Source organism: Scaptodrosophila lebanonensis, unplaced genomic scaffold, assembly GCF_003285725.1.
Source record: "Scaptodrosophila lebanonensis strain 11010-0011.00,11010-0021.00 unplaced genomic scaffold, SlebRS2 tig00000222-arrow-arrow-pilon, whole genome shotgun sequence".
NCBI lineage: Eukaryota > Metazoa > Arthropoda > Insecta > Diptera > Drosophilidae > Scaptodrosophila > Scaptodrosophila lebanonensis.
The window spans coordinates 185,386-207,310 of NW_022060620.1; the positions used below are offsets into that span (position 1 = coordinate 185,386).

The 21,925-nt window shown below is 40.0% G+C and overlaps 1 protein-coding gene across 10 annotated transcripts in view; it reads right to left on the reverse strand.

Moving 5' to 3' along the window:
• Positions 1 to 21,925, reverse strand: part of LOC115630016 (restin homolog) — a 260,152-nt gene that overhangs the window by 155,410 nt on the left and 82,817 nt on the right. Inside the window, exon 5 of one of the 10 annotated variants that reach the window (XM_030526649.1) lies at positions 4,259 to 4,396. The exons of the other annotated variants lie outside the window; for them this stretch is intronic. Coding sequence (XP_030382509.1) covers positions 4,259 to 4,396 — 138 coding nt within the window. The remainder of the gene's footprint in view (positions 1 to 4,258; positions 4,397 to 21,925) is intronic. 10 annotated transcript variants of the gene reach the window in all.

The window sequence follows — 21,925 nt, forward strand, 5'->3', positions numbered from 1 at the left end:
GCACCTCTGTCGTACTACATAACCGGATATAACCAAGCTCAATTTCAATCGCTTGGATATATGGCAGCAGGTCACCTACTATCAACAGGTGTTTTGGTAGCGCTGGCGCGCAGAGTATTTGACTCTACTTCAACAGAGATCCAAGTGGCGTAAGAACCAGCCTGGCATTTGCATCAACGATGTCGTCCTCGTCAAAGACGAAAACTTGCCATCACTCAAATGGCCGTAGGCACGAGTCGTCAACCTGATCCCTGGAGCAGATGGCGTCGTGAGGGTTGCTGAGCTGAAGACTGCCACTGGACTAATCAGAAGAGCCGTACGCAAGCTGTGCCCACTGCCGAAACAAGATTCTGTTGAAGACCCAGGTTCTTCAACGGGAGGAGAATGTTTGGTTATGCAGTCGCCACAGTCAGATGTCAAAAATTCATCATAAATACATATGTTTAATTCGATCATAAAATCACTCAATTTGTAATCTTGCTCTACGCAGCAAGTTGAGCCATTTAACGTAATCTTTACTTATTGTTTGCTTTGTCGCTCAAATTTCTATTTTTCTTTACGCATTGTTCTTAATTTGCTATAATTTTGCACTGCTGCAGCGGCCGAAACACTTGCTTGCTTATTAACAACCAGTTAAGTCGCATCGTTCGTTTTCGCTTGTGTCGGTATGGTGAACCCTAGTTCTCCATCTAATCGATCAATTTCTATATTAACATTGCACTTCGGCAATTAATATACACATTTCTAAGCTTGTTTCGTCGCCTAATACCGAACTTTGTATTATTCAATCGCAACCAAACCTTGGTTAATAAATCGCATTTTTAAATTGAACAATTTCGCACAGTTGAACAATAATTCTTGCGTATTATTAGTTATAGAAAAGCCTATAACTACACAGTGGATTAAATAAGAAAACGACCAGAGATAATTTCCCGTTGCCCTTGATAGAAGATTGTTTGGGATACCTTGAGGGTAAATCGGTATTTTCTGTAATTGATTTAAAAAGCGGTTTCCACCATGTCGGAGTAGACGAGGAGTCTGTTAAATATACTGCATTTGTGCGGATGCCGTTTGGGCTAAAAAATGGGCCATCAGTTTTCCAGAGATTCATATCAAATGTTTTGGGTGACATGATTAGGAGTCACCAAATTGTGGTGTATATGGATGACATAATATTAGCTACACGGACCGTCACAGAGCATTTCCAATTGCTGGGAAAGCTACTTGATAGACTCTGTGAGAATAGCCTAGAGATTATTTTCAAGAAAAGTATTTTCTTACAGAAGCGAATCGACTACTTAGGATATGATGTCAGCGCCCAAGGGATTCTTCCTAATAATTCACATCTCAAAGCTATTCAAGAATATCCGGAGCCACTCACTGCTAAAGCGTTACATTCATGTTTAGGATTATTTTCCTATTTCCGCAAGTTCGTTCCGAAATTTTCAAGTGTGGCAAAGCTATTAACAGAGTTGCTGAAAAAGGGAGGTCCTTTTCCAATGCAAGATTTTGAAAGAGATGCATTCAACACATTGCGATCTGCCTTATCAAGTCCGCCCACTCTGTCTATATTTGATCCCAATTATGTAAATGAATTGCATACGGATGCTAGCTCGCATGGATTCGGCGCTGCGTTGATGCAACGGCAGCCCGATGGCAAGTTTCACCCAGTGTTCTTCTACTCTAGAAGAGCAACGGCCGCCGAGTCGCGTTATCATAGCTTTGAGCTTGAGACTCTGGCCATAATTTATGCGTTGCGCCGATTCCGCGTTTATTTGGAGCATCGTCCATTTCTAATAGCTACTGACTGTAGTTCCTTGGTGCAGACTTTGAGCATCCGTGTGTTATTGTGTCCAAGGAACGCGACTTAGAGAAATTGCACAATGTAGAGAAATCATTTGACATAGAGAAGGCGCGTGATTTAGTTAGAAAAGTAGATTCGGCCAGTTCATTTGATAATAACGTATTAGACAACAGCGATATGGAATGCACAAAATTAGTTGGCGTTGTGAGTGCCACTCCGCAATATGTTGATTTGCTATTACAGACGGAACAGATGAGAGATCCTGAAGTGCGTCAACTGAGGGAAAAATTAGAAAATGGCGCTGTACAAAATTTTGAGTTGATAGATGGAATTGTGTATAGAATGAATACTGAGGAAAAAGTATGCTTGTATGCCCCAACTCTAATGCAGGAAGAATTAATTAGAAGATGCCATGAGAAATTAGGTCACCTTGCAGCCGAAAAATGTGTCAATTGTCTAAAAGAAAGATATTGGTTCCCTGCGATGAAAAGTAAAGTCGAATCATTCATAAGGAATTGTTTGCCGTGTATTTTGCACTCCGTGCCAAAAACCATACATAACAGAACTTTGCATAGTATTCCAAAGAACCCCGTCCCATTTGACACGATTCACATTGATCATTTGGGTCCGTTACCAAGTATAAAGCCGGTGCTAAATTTCAATTATCGCAAGAACGCAATGAAGTTCGTTATGCATTAAGGCATAAAGCGCCGCTTAAGTATAAAGTAAATGATTTTGTCGCTATTCGCAATGTCGATGTCACTCCTGGGTTATGTAAGAAATTCGCTCCTAAATATCGCGGCCCATATAAAGTAAACCGTGTGTAAAGTACCGAACGATCGGTATGAAATAACTGATATTGACGATTGTCAGCCTTCGCAATTACCATATTTAGGAATTCTAGAGGCAGCGAGACTCAAACCATGGATGCATACGCGCGATAAGCTAATAAGTCTGTGTTTGTAAACCATTATTGTGATCGAGGTCAATCAAATGTCAGGTTAGCCGAATGTAAAGGTCTAACGTACATCGATATGTATCGATGTTATCGTAACGTATAAGTAGTATTTAAATAGGTGTGTATATTGATATGGCGTGGGGGTAGGGACACACTGAAAGAAGAAGAACAAGAGAAGAGAGGTAAAAAGTGTGCACGAAGTTTAAAATCGCAATAAATATAAGCCATCCGTAGCGCATAAAGCTTAATAAATATACGAAGTTTACATATGAAACATTAAATTTATATTTCATAGATATTTTACTATGCATGTATCTCATTATTATTAAATTTAAAAGTACTAAAGGAATAAAATACCTTTTCTTTCTCTTAGTTTTCTATTGCATATACAATCAGGCTAGGATTTATAACTCTTTTTATACCCTGTACCCGTAGGGTAAAAAGGGTATATTAGGTTTGTGCAAAGTATGTAACATACAGAAGGAAGCATCTCCGACCCCATAAAGTATATATATTCTTGATCAGCATGACGAGAGAAATCGATCTAGACATGTCCGTCCGTCCGTCTGTCCGTCTGTCCGTCCGTCTGGATGAACGCGAGGATCTCAGAAACTATAAAAGCTAGAATAACCAAAGTTGGCATCCAGATTCTCCTAGGTCGGAGTAAGGACGAGTTTATGTTTTTTTTTTTAATTTTCCCCCCCTTCCCCCGCTACAGAATTTCGTCAATAGAATTTTCGTCCACATTTCAAATGCTAACTAAACCAAACTTTGCACACATAATTTATATATAATTGTCTACTGTTGTTCAAAATTTTATTCAATTCGGTCAATTCTAAGAAAAGTTATTAGCGAAACAAATTCTCGCCAGTACAACCCCCACAAACTGCAGCAACAAGTTCGTTCTTCTTCTTCCTCTTTTTGCTGCTGCTATGGGCGCATATAACTCAGTGACGGAAGTTTACCTGGGTACAGGGTATTACACTGTCGGGCTTGCTCGACTGTAGCGTTCTCTCTTGTTTTTTGTTAATAATGAAGTAATTATGTAATTGTTTTTGTTTTTGTATAAATGAAAAGCTAAGCTATATTTATTTGATCCGTCGCCTAAAATTGAAATAATGCTTTTCCCAAATAATTAACCTATTCTTATAAGGTTCCTATGGGGCAATAACTAACCAAGTTAAGTTAGACTGGACAGATGAATGTCAAAAAGCATTCGAATATTTAAAAGTCCAGTTGATGAAGCCTACGTTGTTGCAGTACCCAGATTTTAGCAAAGAATTTTGTATAACGACGGATGCGAGTAAGCAAGCTTGTGGAGCTGTACTGACCCAAAATTATAATGGGACACAGCTACCGGTAGCGTATGCAAGACAAGTAACAAGAATACAACGGAAAAAGAACTGGCAGCCACCCATTGGGCAATAAACCATTTTCGACCATATATTTATGGCAGACACTTCACAGTCAAAACCGATCATAGGCCCTTAACTTACTTGTTTTCAATGACGAGCCCGAGCTCAAAACTGACGCGTATGAGACTTGACTTGGAGGAGTATGATGTCACTGTTGAATATCTCAAGGGGAAAGACAACCATATAGCAGATGCGTTGTCACGAATAACTATATCAGATCTAAAAAATATACAAAAAGAAAATAAAATATTAAAAGTCACTACAAGAAACCAAAATAAACAGAAAAATCTCTGCGCAGAGAAAGAAAAAGTATATTTGCCTAAGCAAACTAAAAACAAGATAGAACGCTACAGTCGAGCAAGCCCCACAGTAAAATAGCCTGTACTCTCCACAAAAAAGAAAAATTAAAAAAAAAATTTTTGAAAAAAATTAAATTATTAAAAAAAATGAATGAATTAATGAAATTAAATTATACTTTCTGAGATCCTTGCGTTCATACAGACGGACGGACAAACGGACATGGCTATATTGACTCGTCTTCTCATCCTGATCAAGAATATATATGCTTTGTGGGGTCTGCCACGCCTCCTTCTGTGCGCCTCCTACATGCGCACAAAACTAGTATAGCCTTTCACCCTTTGGATACAGGCTATACTATAATAACGCTTCAAAGCCCAACGTGTACGAAGTCATTGTAAATGACGTGGTACGAAAAGTAGTGACCCTGCGAATGACAGATTCAATGTTTACTAAAACGTGGAAAAAAAGTCATAGCAAGAATTGATGTTAGCGATATGTACTCCAATGGAATTCTCGACTTAGGTCAGTTCTTCCAAAGGCTTGAAAGGCAAGCCAAGGCAAGTGTGCTTAATATCAGCCGACTCAAAGTGGCACCGAGCGAAAGGATCTTTGAAACAAATTCAATAGAATCTTTTAAAAAAATGGGCAATAAAATGTTGAAATCATTAAGAGTAGCGCTACTCAAGCCGGTGACTAAAATAAATAAAGAAAAAGAAGCAATACTGTTTACATTCCATGACAATCCAATACAAGGAGGCCATACAGCAGTTATAGCAAAAATAAAAAGGTACTATTACTGGAAAAATATGACCCGAGACATTACAAATGATATAAAAAAATGTCCAAAATGCCAAAAGTCGGAAACGATTAAACATACCAGGGCCCCATTAATAATAACAGATACACCAATAATTTTGGATACGATCGGTCCACTGCCTAAGTTAGAACATGGAAATGAATACGCAGTAACTTTAATCTGCGATTTAACAAAATACCTTGTAGCCATACCAATAGAGAACAAAAATGCAAAGACAGAAGCCAAGGCTATATTTGAAGATTTTATTCTGAAGTACGGTCCAATGAAGACGTTCATTACGGACATGGGAACGGAGTATAAGAATTTAATAATTGAAGATTTGTGTAAAAATCTAAATATTAAAAACATAACATCTACTGCACATCATCACCAGACTGTAGGAACCGTGGAGCGGAGCCACAGAACCCTTAATGAGCTCATTAGATCATACATCTCGGCTGACAAATCAGATTGGGATGTGTGGTTACAGTACTTCGCATATTGTTTTAATACTACACCCTCAATGGCACATGATTATTGTCCATATGAGCTAGTTTTTGGTAGAACCTCAAGTTTACCAGAGTATTTAATAGCATAGATAGAATAGAGCCACTTTATAATATAGAAGATTATGCTAAGGAATCTAAGTTTAGGCTAGAACAAGCTTTTAAATGAGCAAGATTAATGCTAGAGTCAAATAAACATAAACAGAAAATTAGTTATGACAAGAATATTTTAGATTTCAAGTTAAAAATAGGACACCAGGTTCTATTGAAAAATGAAACAGGTCACAAGCTAGATTTTAAATATACAGGACCATATAAGGTAGAACAAGATAGAACGCTACAGTCGAGCAAGCCCGACAGTAAAATAGTCTGTACTCTCCACAAAAAAGAAAACTTAAAAAAAAAAAAAAATTAAAAAAAAATTAAATTATTAAAAAAAATGAATGAATTAATTAATTAAAATAATTAATTTAATTAAATTAAACAGCATACATTTACATTACGTACCTATGCGTGTTTATATGCGTGTATGTATGCAGCACAAAGTTGAACCAAAGCAGCAACAACAACAACAGCTGCGAGCAGCGATTTTACTTATGGCTATAACTTTCTTCAGAATTGACCTATCATGATGAAATTTGGCACACGAACACATTAGTACTAACTGGATGCACCTACCAAATTTTTAAATTCCGAGAATTACGGAAGTTATAAGAAAAAATACGAATTTTGGGGGGAGTGGGGGGGTGTATCAGAAAAAATAAACAAACTCGTTCTGCCTAGGGCTTATAGGAACCTTGATACCAATTTTGGTTATCCTAGCTCTTGTACTTACTGAGATCCTTGCGCTCATACAGACAGACGGTCAGACGGACAGACGGACATGGCTATATCGACTCGTCTTCTCATCCTGATCAAGAATATATATACTTTGTGGGGTCTGCCACGCCTCCTTCTGTGTGTTACATACATGCGCACAAAACTAGTATAGCCTTTCACCCTTTGGGTACAGGCTATAAAAAGTAGAAGAAAATAATAACATAATAATATCAAATAATAAAGGCAAAAAACAAACAGTACATAACGATAGGTTAAAGATTTTTAATTCGTAACTTAAAGTATGGCCATACACAAGCATAAATATATATAAATATCAATAAATAAAACAAATATATACATCAATTTTCTATGATTCTATCGAAAAAAAAAATTAAAAAAAATTAAATTAAAAATTAAATTAAAAACAATTTACAAACATATAACATTTTATAAATAGACAAACATAAAAGTAGTACATAAATCATTTAGAAAATAACTCCATTTTATTACGTTATTTTTCAAAGGAGGGAGATGTAGTGTGCTCACATAAGGAGTGCATACTGTATGCTATGCGCACTTGAGAGTACGCACTGTAACACTTTGTTACAGTGTTTATGCAAACTCAAGAACTAGCGACGGCGCGGTTAATGTCCCATAGAGCCCATGGCATTTTCCCTCGCACGCTCGCTGCCAACAGCGCTGAGTATATAAGTTAATATATAATGCGGCCTTAGCTTAAAGCTACTTTAAGTAAAAATGCAAGATACAGTTATGTATGTGATGTCTTGAGAAACAGTTAAAATAAAGAAAGAAACAATAACTGAAAGTGTCTATTTTGGATACATCATAGTGAAACTTGGCATACGGACACATAACCACTAACAGGGGGTATTTGCAAAATTTGAAATTCCAAGAGGAGGTTACGGGAGTTACAATTTGCCTTGGAGAGAAGGGAGTGAGGGAAATTCCAAGATACACATTTTCTGCGTATTCACATAAAGCATCTGGGACTAAAATTTGGTGTCCCTAGGTTTAATAGTCTTCGAGATATAGGCAATTATACGAATGGAAAATCGGGAAAACTCCCAAAGTGATGAAGTGGGGGGGGGGGGGGGAATTTTAAAAATCCTGGATTAAAATTTGGTATCTCTAGCTCTTAAAGTCTCTGAGATCCAGGTGTTCATACGGACAGACAGACATACATAGATCGACTCGTCTTGTCATGCTGATCAAGAATATATATACTTTGTGGGGTCTGCCACGCCTCCTTCTGCCTGTTACATTTTCAGCTCCCGCAAACCTAATATACTCTTGTACATTTTATGTACAGAGTATAAAAACCATAAACAACCAAACACTAAGCCAATCACCACCACCGAAGATAATTCCGAAGTACGTGAAAATAGGCCCGAATAACTCCGAGGGACCATTAAATTCCACCCATCGTGAATACACGTGCCAGCATTGCAGAAAATAAATACATACATAGGCATACTAATTTTTAACAAAAATTGCAAAATCGAGCGGAACCATTTCTGCCTGTAAAGCTGTACGAAAAATCAAGTATCATCCAAGTATCATTGAATATGGAGAAATTATATACTTGTACAACTAGCGTCCTAACCCTGCTTCGAAAGGATATTTTACAAAAATTTTTAATTTTATAGCACACGCACACATACACCCTCCTTTACGCTTTGCGCTACTAAAAGAAGTAAAATTATAAAAATAGTTTGGATAGTATTATTTTAATGATTTTTTATATATTTTATTATTCTTTATTGAGTCAGAGCTTGTCTGTAAATGATATTTGATGTTTTTATAGCCTGTACCCAAAGGGTGAAAGGCTATACTAGTTTTGTGCGAATGTATGTAACACACAGAAGGAGGCGTGGGAGACCCCACAAAGTATATATATTCTTGATCAGGATGAGAAGCCGAGTTGATATAGCCTTGTCCGTCCGTCCGTCTGTCCGTCTGTCTGTCCGTCTGTCCGTATGAACGCAAGGATCTCAGAAAGTATAAGAGCTAGAAAAACCAAACTTGGTTTCCATATTCTCCTAAGACCGAGAAAGTACGAGTTTGAGTTTTTTTTCGATGCACCCCTCCACTCCCCCTCAATTCGTGTTTTTTCTTATAACGTCCGTAATTCTCGGAATTTTGAAATCAATTTTGGTAGGTACATCTAGTTAGTACTAATGTGTCCGTGTGCCAAATTTCATCATGATAGGTCAATTCTGAAGAAAGTTATAGCCATAAGTAAAATCGCTGCTCATGCGCTGCCTGTCGGCAGCGCTGCCCGCAGCTGTTGTTGTTGTTGCTGCTTTGGTTCAACTTTGTGCTGCATACATACACGCATATAAACACGCATAGGTACGTGATGTAAATGTATGCTGTTAAAACTGAACATAAACATGTATTCTAATTTAATTTAATTAATTAATTAATTAATTCATTTTTTTAATAATTTTCTTTTTTTAATTTTTCTTTTTTGTGGAGAGTACAGACTATTTTACTGTAGGGCTTGCTCGACTGTAGCGTTCTATCTTGTTTTATTTTGTGGCAGCAAAATACATTGATTTACAGGAGCTCCGACCGATGATAGATCAACATACAGTTGGCCATGAGTAAAACATTCCTTTCGCAGGTCGCTCCCTACTAATTCGAAGGTTTGGCCTTAGGACTTCTTAACCACCGACTCGGGCCACCGGCTCTCGTTGTCATATCCTGAGGTTGGCGGGGGTTGCACAGTGCTGCCAGCTGTTCTGCCCATGTGTCATGGCGTCACCAGCTGTTGTGGAGCTGCCAGCTGGTTCTCCATAAGTGTGGGGCACTTGGAATTTGTGGCATCGACCTAATATTTTGGCCGTTTTATTATACGTGCCTGTAATTAACTTTGGACATATACACATATTTGTTTAGTTGTTCTCACCGGGGCAGAATTCCTCCGCACTGGCGAGACTTTCAGGATACTGAGGTATATCGGTTGCTGTGGTTTTGAGGTCTCGCACGTGTGCCGTTCTGCCCCTGACTCCTACTACTGGCCTTAAGCCTACGATAACTGGTGATATGAATGACTTCACGGTGTATGGCCCGTCATAGCGTGAAGTCAGCTTCGCTGCGAACTGCTCTGCAGCGTCGGGCAAATGGTGCTGTTTGACTAGCACTTCGTCGCCAATGCGTGATCGGCATTTACGCCTCCTCAAATTGTATAGCCGCACTTAGTCCTCGCTTGCTAATCCCTGGTTCCTTCGCTCCATTTTCACGGATTTTGGTTTTCGTGGTTTTTGGCGCACCCTGATCCTCCCCATACAGCGTATGCGGTCGTCTTGGTGACACCCAAACAATATAAACGCTGGTGACCAGCTTGTGGCTTCTGATTGTGCTGTGTTAATTGCCAACTGGATTTCCTGCAGGTGTTCGCCCCGCGCCATCCGCTAGCTGCGCAGTGATGGTCTTGGCCGTTCTGTTGCTGCGCTCAGTTAGGTTCTCTTGCGGCGTGTATGGCTATGTCAGTTACTTATTAATACCCATATCCCTGAGGAATTATTTCAGTGTGCGGTACTAAGTTATCTACTGGCTCTCCACTCCTGCTTCTTTTACGCCTGGCACCAATAGCGTATCTGCAATGTGGGTGGTGGCAACGGCTACGGGCACTGGCGCAGCCCCGGCTGGTGCTGTTATACCTGAAGCGTTAGCACCGCGATGGGCGCTTCCGTGGGTGAGGCCACCGTTTGGGTTGGCGCCTTTACCGCTGAGATGGCTGCAATCAGTCGGTCGCTGGTACCCAGGTACTGGTTCTAGTGCCAGCGGTGCGGCTGCGTGCTCTGGCGTTGCTGTTTCCTCCGGTGCTGGCTGCAGATTTAGCGAATTTTCCTGCTCCTCCTCCCGTTTGTGGACTTCCAGGTGTACTCTCCGCGGTGCGGGGCTCAGCTAGCGTAGCTGGAGACTCTCATAGTGTGACTTGATTGTCGCTTAACCTCACTTTATTTCAGGGTCCCTGCTCCAGCAGGGAATCCAGGAATCCTCGCCGGCCAGCGTTTTGCAAATTATTTGTTTTTTTTGGCACTTCGAAATAAAGAGCGCTGCCGAATTGGTTGCAATACTCGTTATACCCTGTACCCAAAGGGTGAAAGGTTATACTAGTTTAACAGGGAGAAGGAGGCGTGGCAGACCCCACAAAGTATATATATTCTTGATCAGGATGACAAGTCAAGTCGATATAGCCATGTCCGTCCGTCTGTCTGTCTGTATGAACGCCAGGATCTCAAAAAGTACAAGAGCTGGAATAACCAAACATGGTATCCAGATCCTCCTAGGTTCGAGAAAGTACGAGTTTGAGTTTTTTTCGATGCACCCTGTAGCTTCTGTAGCGTTCTATCTTGTTTTATTTGGTATGCGGCCTTCAATGGCAATTGCCAGAATCGATGAACATCCTATCTTTTTTCAAATATAATATAGCCTATATTATATCAGTTCAAATAAACAATCAAACAGTCAAATCTTTCTTCTTTATTATATTAGTATAGAAGTATAAATATTATATAATTATATAGAAGGAAAAATATTCCTTTGACCAAAATGGGTCATATTGATACGAAATAAGTAGACTCAACAGCAAATGTAATAAATACAGTTGAAACACTAGATTTAAACTTAATAATCACGCTAATATTGATGTCAGATAGTTTGGTTTAGAATATATATAAACTTCATAATAAATGCCGTAAAAATAAGTATTTGAGTAAGGCTAATGATCTGGATAAAATTTAAAAATGCTTAAGATTAAATTTATGAATGATTAATTACATATTGTAATAATTAACTCGCTGTGTATGGGCATTTCATGCCTTTATACTTAAGTATAGATTTAAGTTTGTTGAAATAATCTGAATTGTAGATATAAGTTGTTTGAATTATTATTGAATTGTAGACTTAAGCCGTTTGTAAGTAATTAATTGTAGGCGCTCATAAATGTTAATTTGTAATAACAGCTGTTTATGTTAGTCTCTTGGTCGCTGTTAAGTTAATGTCCACTGTAATGAGGTCTTTGAAAAAACAGATGTCTCTCGTTTATATTCTTTATTCAAACTGCACTGTTACATTTTTACTTAGAGTCAGCTTAGCTAGGGCCGCGTAGCTGCGCTGTCAGTGACGCCGGCAGCGGAGCGGCCGCATTATATATTAGCCTATATACTCAGCGTTGTTGGCAGTGAGAGCGCGAGAGAGAATAACATGCACACATGAAGTGATTATGATAAAGACGCCGACGCCGCACTTATGCCGCTTAGGGCGCATAAGTGCGATCATGTTACGTCGCGTATGAATTATGCTTGGTTTTCATAAATACACTGCGTACAGTGTGTACTCAGTATGTGTGCATACTACACCACATTATGTTATGCGTATGCTAAGCCTTGCATGGCTAGCAATAAAGCACTTGAAAATTGGAAGTCGATTTGTGCAGTTTATTTTATTTTGCTTCGGTGCTCTTCAGTGAATACATAAGCCAGTGCGTTCGTGCATACTTGTATAAGTACAAGGGTACTTATATACACACATACATCTTTGGTTGGATCGTCGCGACGAGGGACCCCTCCACTTTGCCTACCGGCAACTTTGGATGATCTGAGTGATCATTTTGGCGCCCCCGGGTGGACTCATCGTCGTGAGTTGTTGGACACTGGACATTGGGTCTGGAGTTATTGCTGCCATCTGGTTGTGTGTTCTGGAGATTTGGTTTGGAACTTTCCTATTTGCGGTAGCTGGCGATGCAGTGGCCAATTCCACAAGGAAGTTATACACAGGTAACGAGTGCAAATTCAATAGCGGTCAAATCTGTCCGATTGGAATTGGCACATACATATGTACATCCATATGTTAATTGTCTATAAAGGCACATATGTATGTGAGTGTATGCGTTCAATGCTTTCGCATTTTTGCGTGGGTTCGCTGCTATCGTGCAGTTTGCATATTTGTTCAGCATTAATTCTAACAGCTGCGCGTCTCTCGCCTCTGTTATTTGTCAGCTGCTGTTAACATAGTTGCGTACATACATAGGTATTATACGTGCGTACAATGCTGGCCACAACTGTAGACATTACATTTATTTACCATACAAAGTTAAAACCTTTGCGCCTGCGCTTTCTTGCCAATAGTATACAGTGTATACATTTGTGTATATTTTTCTGGACATAGTCCAATTATACATTTATACATTTTTAGTCTTGTGCAAACATTTAAAGACTCGCTACAAACATGCCATCAAAACGCAGCAAGCAAACTTACGGCAAGCTGTCGAATGATTTGGAGTCGAGAAAGTTCGATGTATTATTGCAATCACACAACAATGTTGTCAGAGATATAGAACGCATTAAAGATTCCGTGCAAAATGCCACTAAGCCCATTGAGTCTGTTGAAATGGAGTGCCGGTTGAAAATTTTAACCAGATATATTGACAGAGCGTTCAATCTGCAGGAAGAGTTGGATCAAATCGGTCCGGCCTTAGCCTCAAGAGCAGATTTAGAAAATTTGTGCGTCACGACAGAAATGCTGCTCATGAGTAAAGGTGTTCGGCCTAAGCCTCAGAGGGATAGCCTGGCAAACTCTACAATGTTTGGATCAGGTTGCCATAGCAAGCAGCTGCCGTCGATGAAACTCCCAAAATTCAGTGGCGATTATTCGGAGTACAAAAATTTCATTGGTCTGTTCGAAAACTTGGTTGACCATGACGCATCTCTGACGAACATAGAGAAATTTTATCACTTGCTATCTTGCTTGGACAAAGAAGCGCTTGGCACAGTCAAAGCTTATCAAGTGACTGATGCCAATTATCCAAAGACGCTAGCAGCATTAAAACGAGTGTATGACAATAGTTGCCGAATCGTTTTCGACAGCGTGTCCAAGCTGTTCGACTTGCCCAAAATGCAAGGGCCGTCTTCTTCATCTTTGCGCTCCCTAATAGATAATGTAAGGGCAATTTATGAATTGCTGTTGTCATTGGGTGATGAGAAGCAAATAGCAAACGTCATTCTCATACATTTGGTTATGGGTAAAGTTGACTCCATCACTCGATCCAAATGGGAAGAGGGCCTTGACTACAGTCAACTTCCATCTTGGGAAGAATGCGAGGCCACTCTTAATAAACGCTACCAGCATCTGTCTGCTGAGGAGGCATCGTCTGGCCGGCCCAAGAAGCCAAGTTCCGATGGGTCAAAAAGGAATGGCAAAACGGCGTTGGCAGTAGCACAGCCAAGTCAGCCATTGACCCCTAAGTGTCCGTTTTGTCAGTCGAATGACCACTACATACAAGTATGTCCTCAATTCTCAGCGATCGCTAGAGATGAGCGTTTTAAATTTGTGAAACGGGTCCAGTTGCAGAGTCTGTTCGAAGCCGCATCACACGCTCTTGCACAAGTACGAATATAGTTCGAACATTTCGCAAGCTGCGGCTTCTAGTCACACGTTGGTAGCACAATCGGCAGTACCAATGCAAACATCGGCGGTAAACCACACCACGACAGTGACTGACCAAGTAATTTTAGCAACAGCAATTGTTAAGGTAATGGACCAGTCAGGTTCCTACCAATTAGACAGGGCACTTTTAGACTCTGGTTCGCAGGTCAATTTTATGGCCAAGGACTTGGCCAGAGTCCTAAAGCTTAAGAGGGAGCGCAAAGTCATTTGTTTATTAGGCATAGGCAAACGAAAGTCTGAAGTACGTCATATCGTTCAAACTTCTATAGCTTCTCGACTTGACAAATTTGAGCTGACGGCAGAATTTGCAGTGTTGAATAACATTTCTTCGTACCAGCCTGAAAAACTGGTAGTAGACGTTGACGTGCCTAACGGTTGTGAATTGGCAGATCCGCAATTCCATCGGTCGCAACGCATAGATCTGCTGCTTGGGGCAGATGCATTTTTTGATTTGCTACGAGAAGGGCAAATAAAGGGTACCAGTGACTCGCCGGCTTTGCAATCTACGGCACTTGGCTGGATTGTAGCTGGCCGTTGCCGTTCTGCGGGGTCAACTGAGCTGCCGTCAACATCGCTCGTGAGCTTAAATCAAAGCACTTTGTCAAATAGAGAATGTCAGGAACTAGATAGTCTCATCCGTAAATTCTGGGAGTTAGAAGAAGTTCCAAATTTGTCCGATCAGAGTTTGTACACTCCAGAACAAGTGCTTTGCGAGAAAACATTTATTGAATCGGTCAATCGCTTACCCTCGGGCAGGCTGACTGTTTCGTTGCCATTCACATACAGTCCCAAAAGTCTCGGAAATTCGTATGAGACAGCCTTAAGGCGGTTTTGGGCTCTGGAAAGAAGAACGGCAAAGCAGCCTGATACACAGTCGATGTACATTACCTTTATGAAAGAGTACATTTCGTTGGGCCATATGCGTGCCGTTGAGAACAGTGTACCGAGAGAGCCGCATTATTATATACCGTACCAATGCGTGCTAAGGCCACAAAGCACATCAACAAAGTTGAGAGTTTTCGACGAGTCTAGCAAGACGTCGTCACAATTGTCTTTAAATGACATCCTGATGGTTGGTCCAACCATACAGCCATGTCTATACTCAACATTGTTGCGATTTCGACTTCATCCATTCGCCCTGTCGGCAGACATTGCAAAAATGTACCGACAACTAGAAATCAACGAATCGCATCGCAATTTCCAACTTATTATTTGGAGAAGCAACTCCACTGAACCACTCCAATTGTATCGTTTAAACACGGTAACATACGGTACTGCTTCGGCACCTTTTTTGGCAATTCGTTGTTTAAAGTACCTGAGTGAGGTACCATCCTTTGGCATCAAAGTCGCTGGCTAGTGATTTCTATGTAGACGATCTGCTATCTGGAGCAGACACAGTGGAAGAATTGCGAATGCTACGGAATGAGCTGTTTCAGTGCTCGAATCGTTCGGTTTCACCCTAACGAAATGGGCATCAAATTGTGAAACATTTAAAGCGTCGCCTTCTGACGAAATGGTGATCGGCCATCAGAAGGATACGAAGACGTTGGGGCTCATTTTGAGCCCGCGTGAAGACGCTTTTAAATATTCGATGTCGAACATGTCGATAGACATTGCCCTCACCAAGCGCTCGATTTTATCGTTTATATCCAGATTGTACGACCCTCTTGGTTTACTTTGTCCGATTATCACTCGACCAAAAATTCTGATGCAAGAAATTTGGCTTCAAAAATCCGCTTGGGATGACCAAATTCCTGACCATTTACTGTCCGACTTGCAGTCAATTGCGCAGTCATTCTGTGAGATTGAAGCTATACGCATTCCCCGATATATCGGCGTCACCAAAAGCACGAAATGTCAGGTTCATGGCTTTGCCGACGCATCGACAAGGGCTTATGGGTACTGTATTTACCTGCGAATTGAGCGAGAGCACACAGTAACTGTGAATTTGCTGACTGCAAAGTCGAAGGTAGCGCCTCTGAAGACAGAGTCGGTGCCACGCTTAGAATTGTGCGCAGCACAGTTGCTAGCAAATTTGTGGGAGAAAGCTCGGCATCTTCTCCATGTGCCTGTTGACCAAATCGTATTTTGGTCTGATTCAGAGGTAGTCCTGCATTGGTTGCAAACTCATCCTTCACATTTGGATACATTTGTCGCCAATAGAGTTGCTACCATACAGGAATTGACATCAGACGCCACTTGGCGCCATGTACCGACTGCAGAAAATCCAGCTGACTTAACTTCGCGTGGTTGTACCACTGCAGAATTGATTGATTCACATTGGTTTGGTGGTCCAAAGTTTTTACAGAATGACCAGAACCTTTGGCCAACTAATTCTCACATTAAGTTGACCAAAGAGCAATCAGTGCTGGAGAAGCGGAAGAATGCGACGGTTCTCATTGTGGCCGATAATGCTTCAAATCCAATTTTGGATTTAATTGAATTAAAAATAATTAAATAATTAAAAATTCTCCGCATAGTGTCGTACATGTTTCTATTTATAAACGGAAAGGGGTCAGGACACATATCGCTTGTGCCAACTTCGGCTGAATTTCACTTCAACTTTTTGGCTATTGTGCACGTGATCCAGCATACTGCTCTCGCAGCCGAAATAGTCAAATTAGACCAAAAGCTTAATCCATTTCTGAGTCCGTATCAGTATGGAAAGCAAACTTTGATGTTGGTACGAGTTGGCGGCCGTTTACTCAAAGCGCCGTTGCACCACAATGCGAAATTCCCATTACTCATGCCAAAAGGATGGCGATTTGTTAATTTATATCTGCGATACTTGCACCTTACCAATTGCCATGCAGCCCCTCGTGCGCTCTTGGCTATTCTTCGCCAGAATACTTGGCTGGTAAACGTTAAGCAAGCGTGCAACGCAGTGGTTCGGCAGTGTGCGCATTGTTTTCGATACAAGCCAATACTAGCCCACCAAATAATGGGAGATTTACCTGCTGATCGGCTTCATGGATGTAGGCCGTTTGAAGTCAGCGGAGTGGACTTTTGTGGTCCAATTCCTGTCACGCTGGGAATACGTGGCAGAGCGCCAGTTAAGATGTACGTTGCCGTCTTTGTTTGTTTAACGTCCAAAGCTGTGCACATTGATATCGTTTCTGACTTGACTGCTAATTCTTTTATAATGTGTTTATCCAGGTTTGTGGGTCGCCGTGGAGCAGTAAAGCGGCTATATTGCGACAATGCCACCAATTTTGTGGGTGCAGCGCGCTTGCTGGAGGAGTTCCGGGCCACTTTCATCAGCAACCAGGATGCCATCAGGTCGTATGCTGCCACCAAGGGAATAACGTTCCAGTTTATTCCCCCTCGAGCGCCACATTTCGGCGGCCTATGGGAAGCGGCGGTAAAGTCGGCAAAGGGGCTCGTCCTCAAGGCAATAGGAAGCGCCAAGCTGCGGCAGGACGAGCTAGCAACCGTACTGGTAGAGGTGGAGGCCATCCTCAATTCGCGGCCAATCGTGGTGGACGGAGCGAATCCCAACGACGGCGAGGCGATAACTCCAGCTCACCTACTCGTAGGCGGAACGCTCGTGCCGCTGCCAACCGGTTCAGGTCAGCCCGTGAGAGACGACAGGCTGACCTACTTGCAACGCTGGCAGCTGATCTCAGGCATCAAGCAGCGGTTTTGGGCAGACTGGTCAAAAGACTACCTGCTGAGCCTGCAGCAGCGCCAAAAGTGGGCAGTGGGTCGGCCAGATCTGGAAAACGGAACGATCGTACTCGTCCACGAGGACAACGCGCCGCCTCAGCAGAAGTGCGCGTGGCGATAGTACGGACGAAGGCAGGAGAATTTAAGAGGGCAATTCATCGCTTGGCGCCTCTACCAGTCGAGCTGTTTTGAAGCGAATCGCTTCATGCCTTTATACTTAAGTATAGATTTAAGTTTGTTGAAATAATCTGAATTGTAGATATAAGTTATTTGAATTATTACTGAATTGTAGACTTAAGCCGTTTGTAAGTAATTAGTTGTAAGCGCTCATAAATGTTAATTTGTAATAACAGCTGTTTATGTTAGTCTCTTGCTCGCTGTTAAGTTAATGTCCACATTATGTTATGCGTATGCTAAGCCTTGCATGGCTAGCAATAAAGCACTTGAAAATTGGAAGTCGATTTGTGCAGTTTATTTTATTTTGCTTCGGTGCTCTTCAGTGAATACATAAGCCAGTGCGTTCGTGCATACTTGTATAAGTACAAGGGTACTTATATACACACATACATCTTTGGTTGGATTGTCGCGACGAGGGACCCCTTCACTTTGCCTACCGGCAACTTTGGATGATCTGAGTGATCACGCTGTATATTTGCGCAATGCATGTATCAAATTATGGAATGGCAACATATTTCGGCCACAATAAATGAAATTAAAGAAAATTTAGATAAATCAATCTCAGAATAGAATTGTTCAAGCGGTAAGTGTAAATAAGCATGCAAAGATATTAGTAGAGTGTTTAAATCAGGTATGTATTTTAAAACACGGTCAAAGAGAAAATTTAAATCAAAATCAGTGGTCATATGTTTCAAACTTTTTGATTATGACTCCGAAATAAAAGAAAAATATCTAAACGATCTAACCATAACAACCACAAAATCATTACGCGAATTGGAAGTAGAAAGTATAGAGTCTGATACAAACCTCAGTATAGTCGAATAAAAGGCCGTTAAAATGGCAGATGCCTCAGCCGTTCTGAGGGCGTACATTAAAGAATTATGGAATACCGGAATTCGATTGACAGAAAATCCATTTCATTATGGCAATCAAACTGCTCCACCTAGCAAAGCGACCATATGAAGAGATTGCATTACAAGTAATAAAATCAAAAGGCACTACCCTGTACAAAATGAAACCTGAAATGAAATTGCAGGCTGTAATTGTGGGCGAAACATCCGAAAATGTAAAAGCCAAAATGGCAACTGTACAGCAAAGAGGGTAAACGGCGATACAATATACGGCGATATATATAGCCCCGACCACTATTAATTCGTACGGCATACTTTTTTACCCGTATGCAATGTTCAATAGACGATATTTTCAATACAATATAATGGCAATAAAAGTAATTATAATAACCGGACAATAGAGTACACAGGGCTTACAGCATCAATTTCGGCCTCAATATATTTGTATCATTTAATCATGTAGCAACTGGTTTTTATATAGGTTTATATTAGGTTTGCGGGAGCTGAAAAATGTAACAGACAGAAGGAGGCGTGGCAGACCCCACAAAGTATATATATTCTTGATCATCGTGACAAGACGAGTCGATCTAGCCCTCTCTGTCTGTCTGTGCGTCTGTCCGTCCGTATGACGTATGACCTGGATCTCAGAGACTATAAGAGACAGAGACACCAAATTTTGCACAAAGATGCCTTATGTGTGTATTCTGTACGAGTTTGTTTTATTTTTTTGATGAAATTTTGGAAATACCCCCAGTTGGTTATTATTGGCACACCCAAGTTTCACTATGATAGACCGATTGAAATACATTTGCCATAAATACATTTGCTGCTGCAGCGCTGCTCAAGCGCTGCCCGCGGCTGTTGTTGATGCTGGTGCTTTGGCTGACTGCACACATGCACACAGGCACGAATAGATGCGCATAGGCATACATACACTCACACAGATGCAATTGCTATGTAAATGTGCAATTATAAACCCTTTACGTGAGTTCAAATACCGAGAGAGGTAAAATCGATCAAATTTTTTTTTTATTTTCTTAATTTTTTTATTTTCTTAATTTTTTATTTTTTATAATTATTGTACAGAGTATTTCAAAGTCGGGACACCCGACTTTAGCTTTTTTACTTGTTTAATAGATACAGGTGCAGGAATTTCCATTTTAAAAGAAAATTCTGATTATTTCAATAGAATTCAAAATGACAGTAGAATCAATATTCAAGGCATAAGCCAAGAAGTTATAAAATCTAAAGGTTTAACATCAATTGAAATACAGATGGATAAATATATAATTCCGCACAGTTTTTATATTATTATATTTTATATTATTATTTTTAAATGTCAATTAGATTTCAAGCCAACAGAAGATTGGTTTATAATTAGACCTAATAACTTAAATTTTCTGATTTACGTTCCAAGAGCATACAGTTCTAGTAATAACTCAGTATTATAACCAGAAAAATCCAAACTTGTCCGCAACATCACTATAACCTCAAGTGAAGATTTCCAAACCGGGAAATTTAAGATGGTATTCAAATAACATTACAACTTCTGAAAACAGGTTTGTCTGACTTCTAAATGCAACTAATATTCATCAATTAGTTAATATAAATGACATAGAATATGTATCAACTACAATGTGGTTCAGACAAACAGGGACACTAGAGGAAAAAACTGTTGTGCAGTTATATGCTTTTAGGGCTTACCGTACCGACACAAGCAAATAACGAATGAATCGATTGGATTGTTGGTTAACAAGCACCGTTGCAGCAGTACAGCGACAAAGCACATAGATCAATGTCTACTAAACTAATCGACTTCACATCCCTCATACACCGCGGTTTTCAGAAAAAACATCACACTGACGTAATTTTTACTGATTTCAGTAAAGCATTTGACTCAGTTAATCACAGTCTTCTGCTCTATAAACTCTTACTCCTTGGCTTCCCCCCATATTTAGTAAATAGGATCTCTTCATATCTAAGTAACAGAACTCAGTGTAATATACGCCGACGACGCAAAAATTCTCATGTCGTACTCTGACTTATCATCACATCTGAATCTTCAAGCTGACATAAATGAATTGCATTTGTGGTGTTATAATAACCTTTTGTCGCTTAACCTTTCAAAGTACAACTCTATGACCTTCCACATTTTGCACAACACACAACATATCCTCCGAACACTCCATTAAGACCACTAAATCATTAATATACTTGCACCTTGATTCTGACAGTCTCTAATCCTATATTACTCTACTACCTGTTTTACTGTTTTTTATTTATTTATTATTATTATTAATTCCTAGTGCTACAAGAATTATTCTCATAAATTAATGCACTAGTCACAACAATTAAATTTCCTTAGGTTTTATTAGATACATTTTAGTTATACATAAATTTAAAGTGTTTTTGGTTTTTTTTAATTTTTATTATTATTATATTATAATCAGTACAAAAGTGTTGCCTACTGAGTGTAAATGTATTAGTGTTAGTATTGTGCTCTTTACTTCATTTACATTTAGATATTTTCTTGAAAGTGCGCATGAATTCCATTTCTAAAATGCGTTTCATTGCTGATTGTTTTTAAGCTATGCGGTAACTCGTTCCACAGACGAACTGCAAATATAAAAAGTGTTTTTCGGAACAGGATAATCTATATCTTATGCAAACAATATTATGTGTTCTTCTTAATGAGGTAAAAGAGATTTTGTCATACAAATAATTCGGCTATTTTCGAGTAATGGTTCTATTCATAAAAATTAGTGTCCTAAGTTTAATCCAAGAGTTGAGGGTCAGATTAAAAATTTGTTTGGCGTATACCGTTATGGGTTATCTTCTTTTAATATCAAAGACATAACGTGCAATGCTGTTAAAGGCTACTTTTAATTTTGTCTGGCTTACGGCGTCACAGTTTCCGAATAATTCTACTCCATAAAATAATGAGGGTATCAAGTATGTCTTAGCAATAAGGAGCTTGAGTTTGGCTGGGAGGAAATGCTGCGTCAAAGAGAGAAACCTAAGTGCACTATACGTTCTTCCTACAGCATTATTATTAACATGATTGTGCCATGATAATGTCTCATTAATGATTATCCCTAAATTTTTTGCCTGCCTTACGTATTTAATAGGTTCGAATTTCAGTTGTAATTTCTCTAGA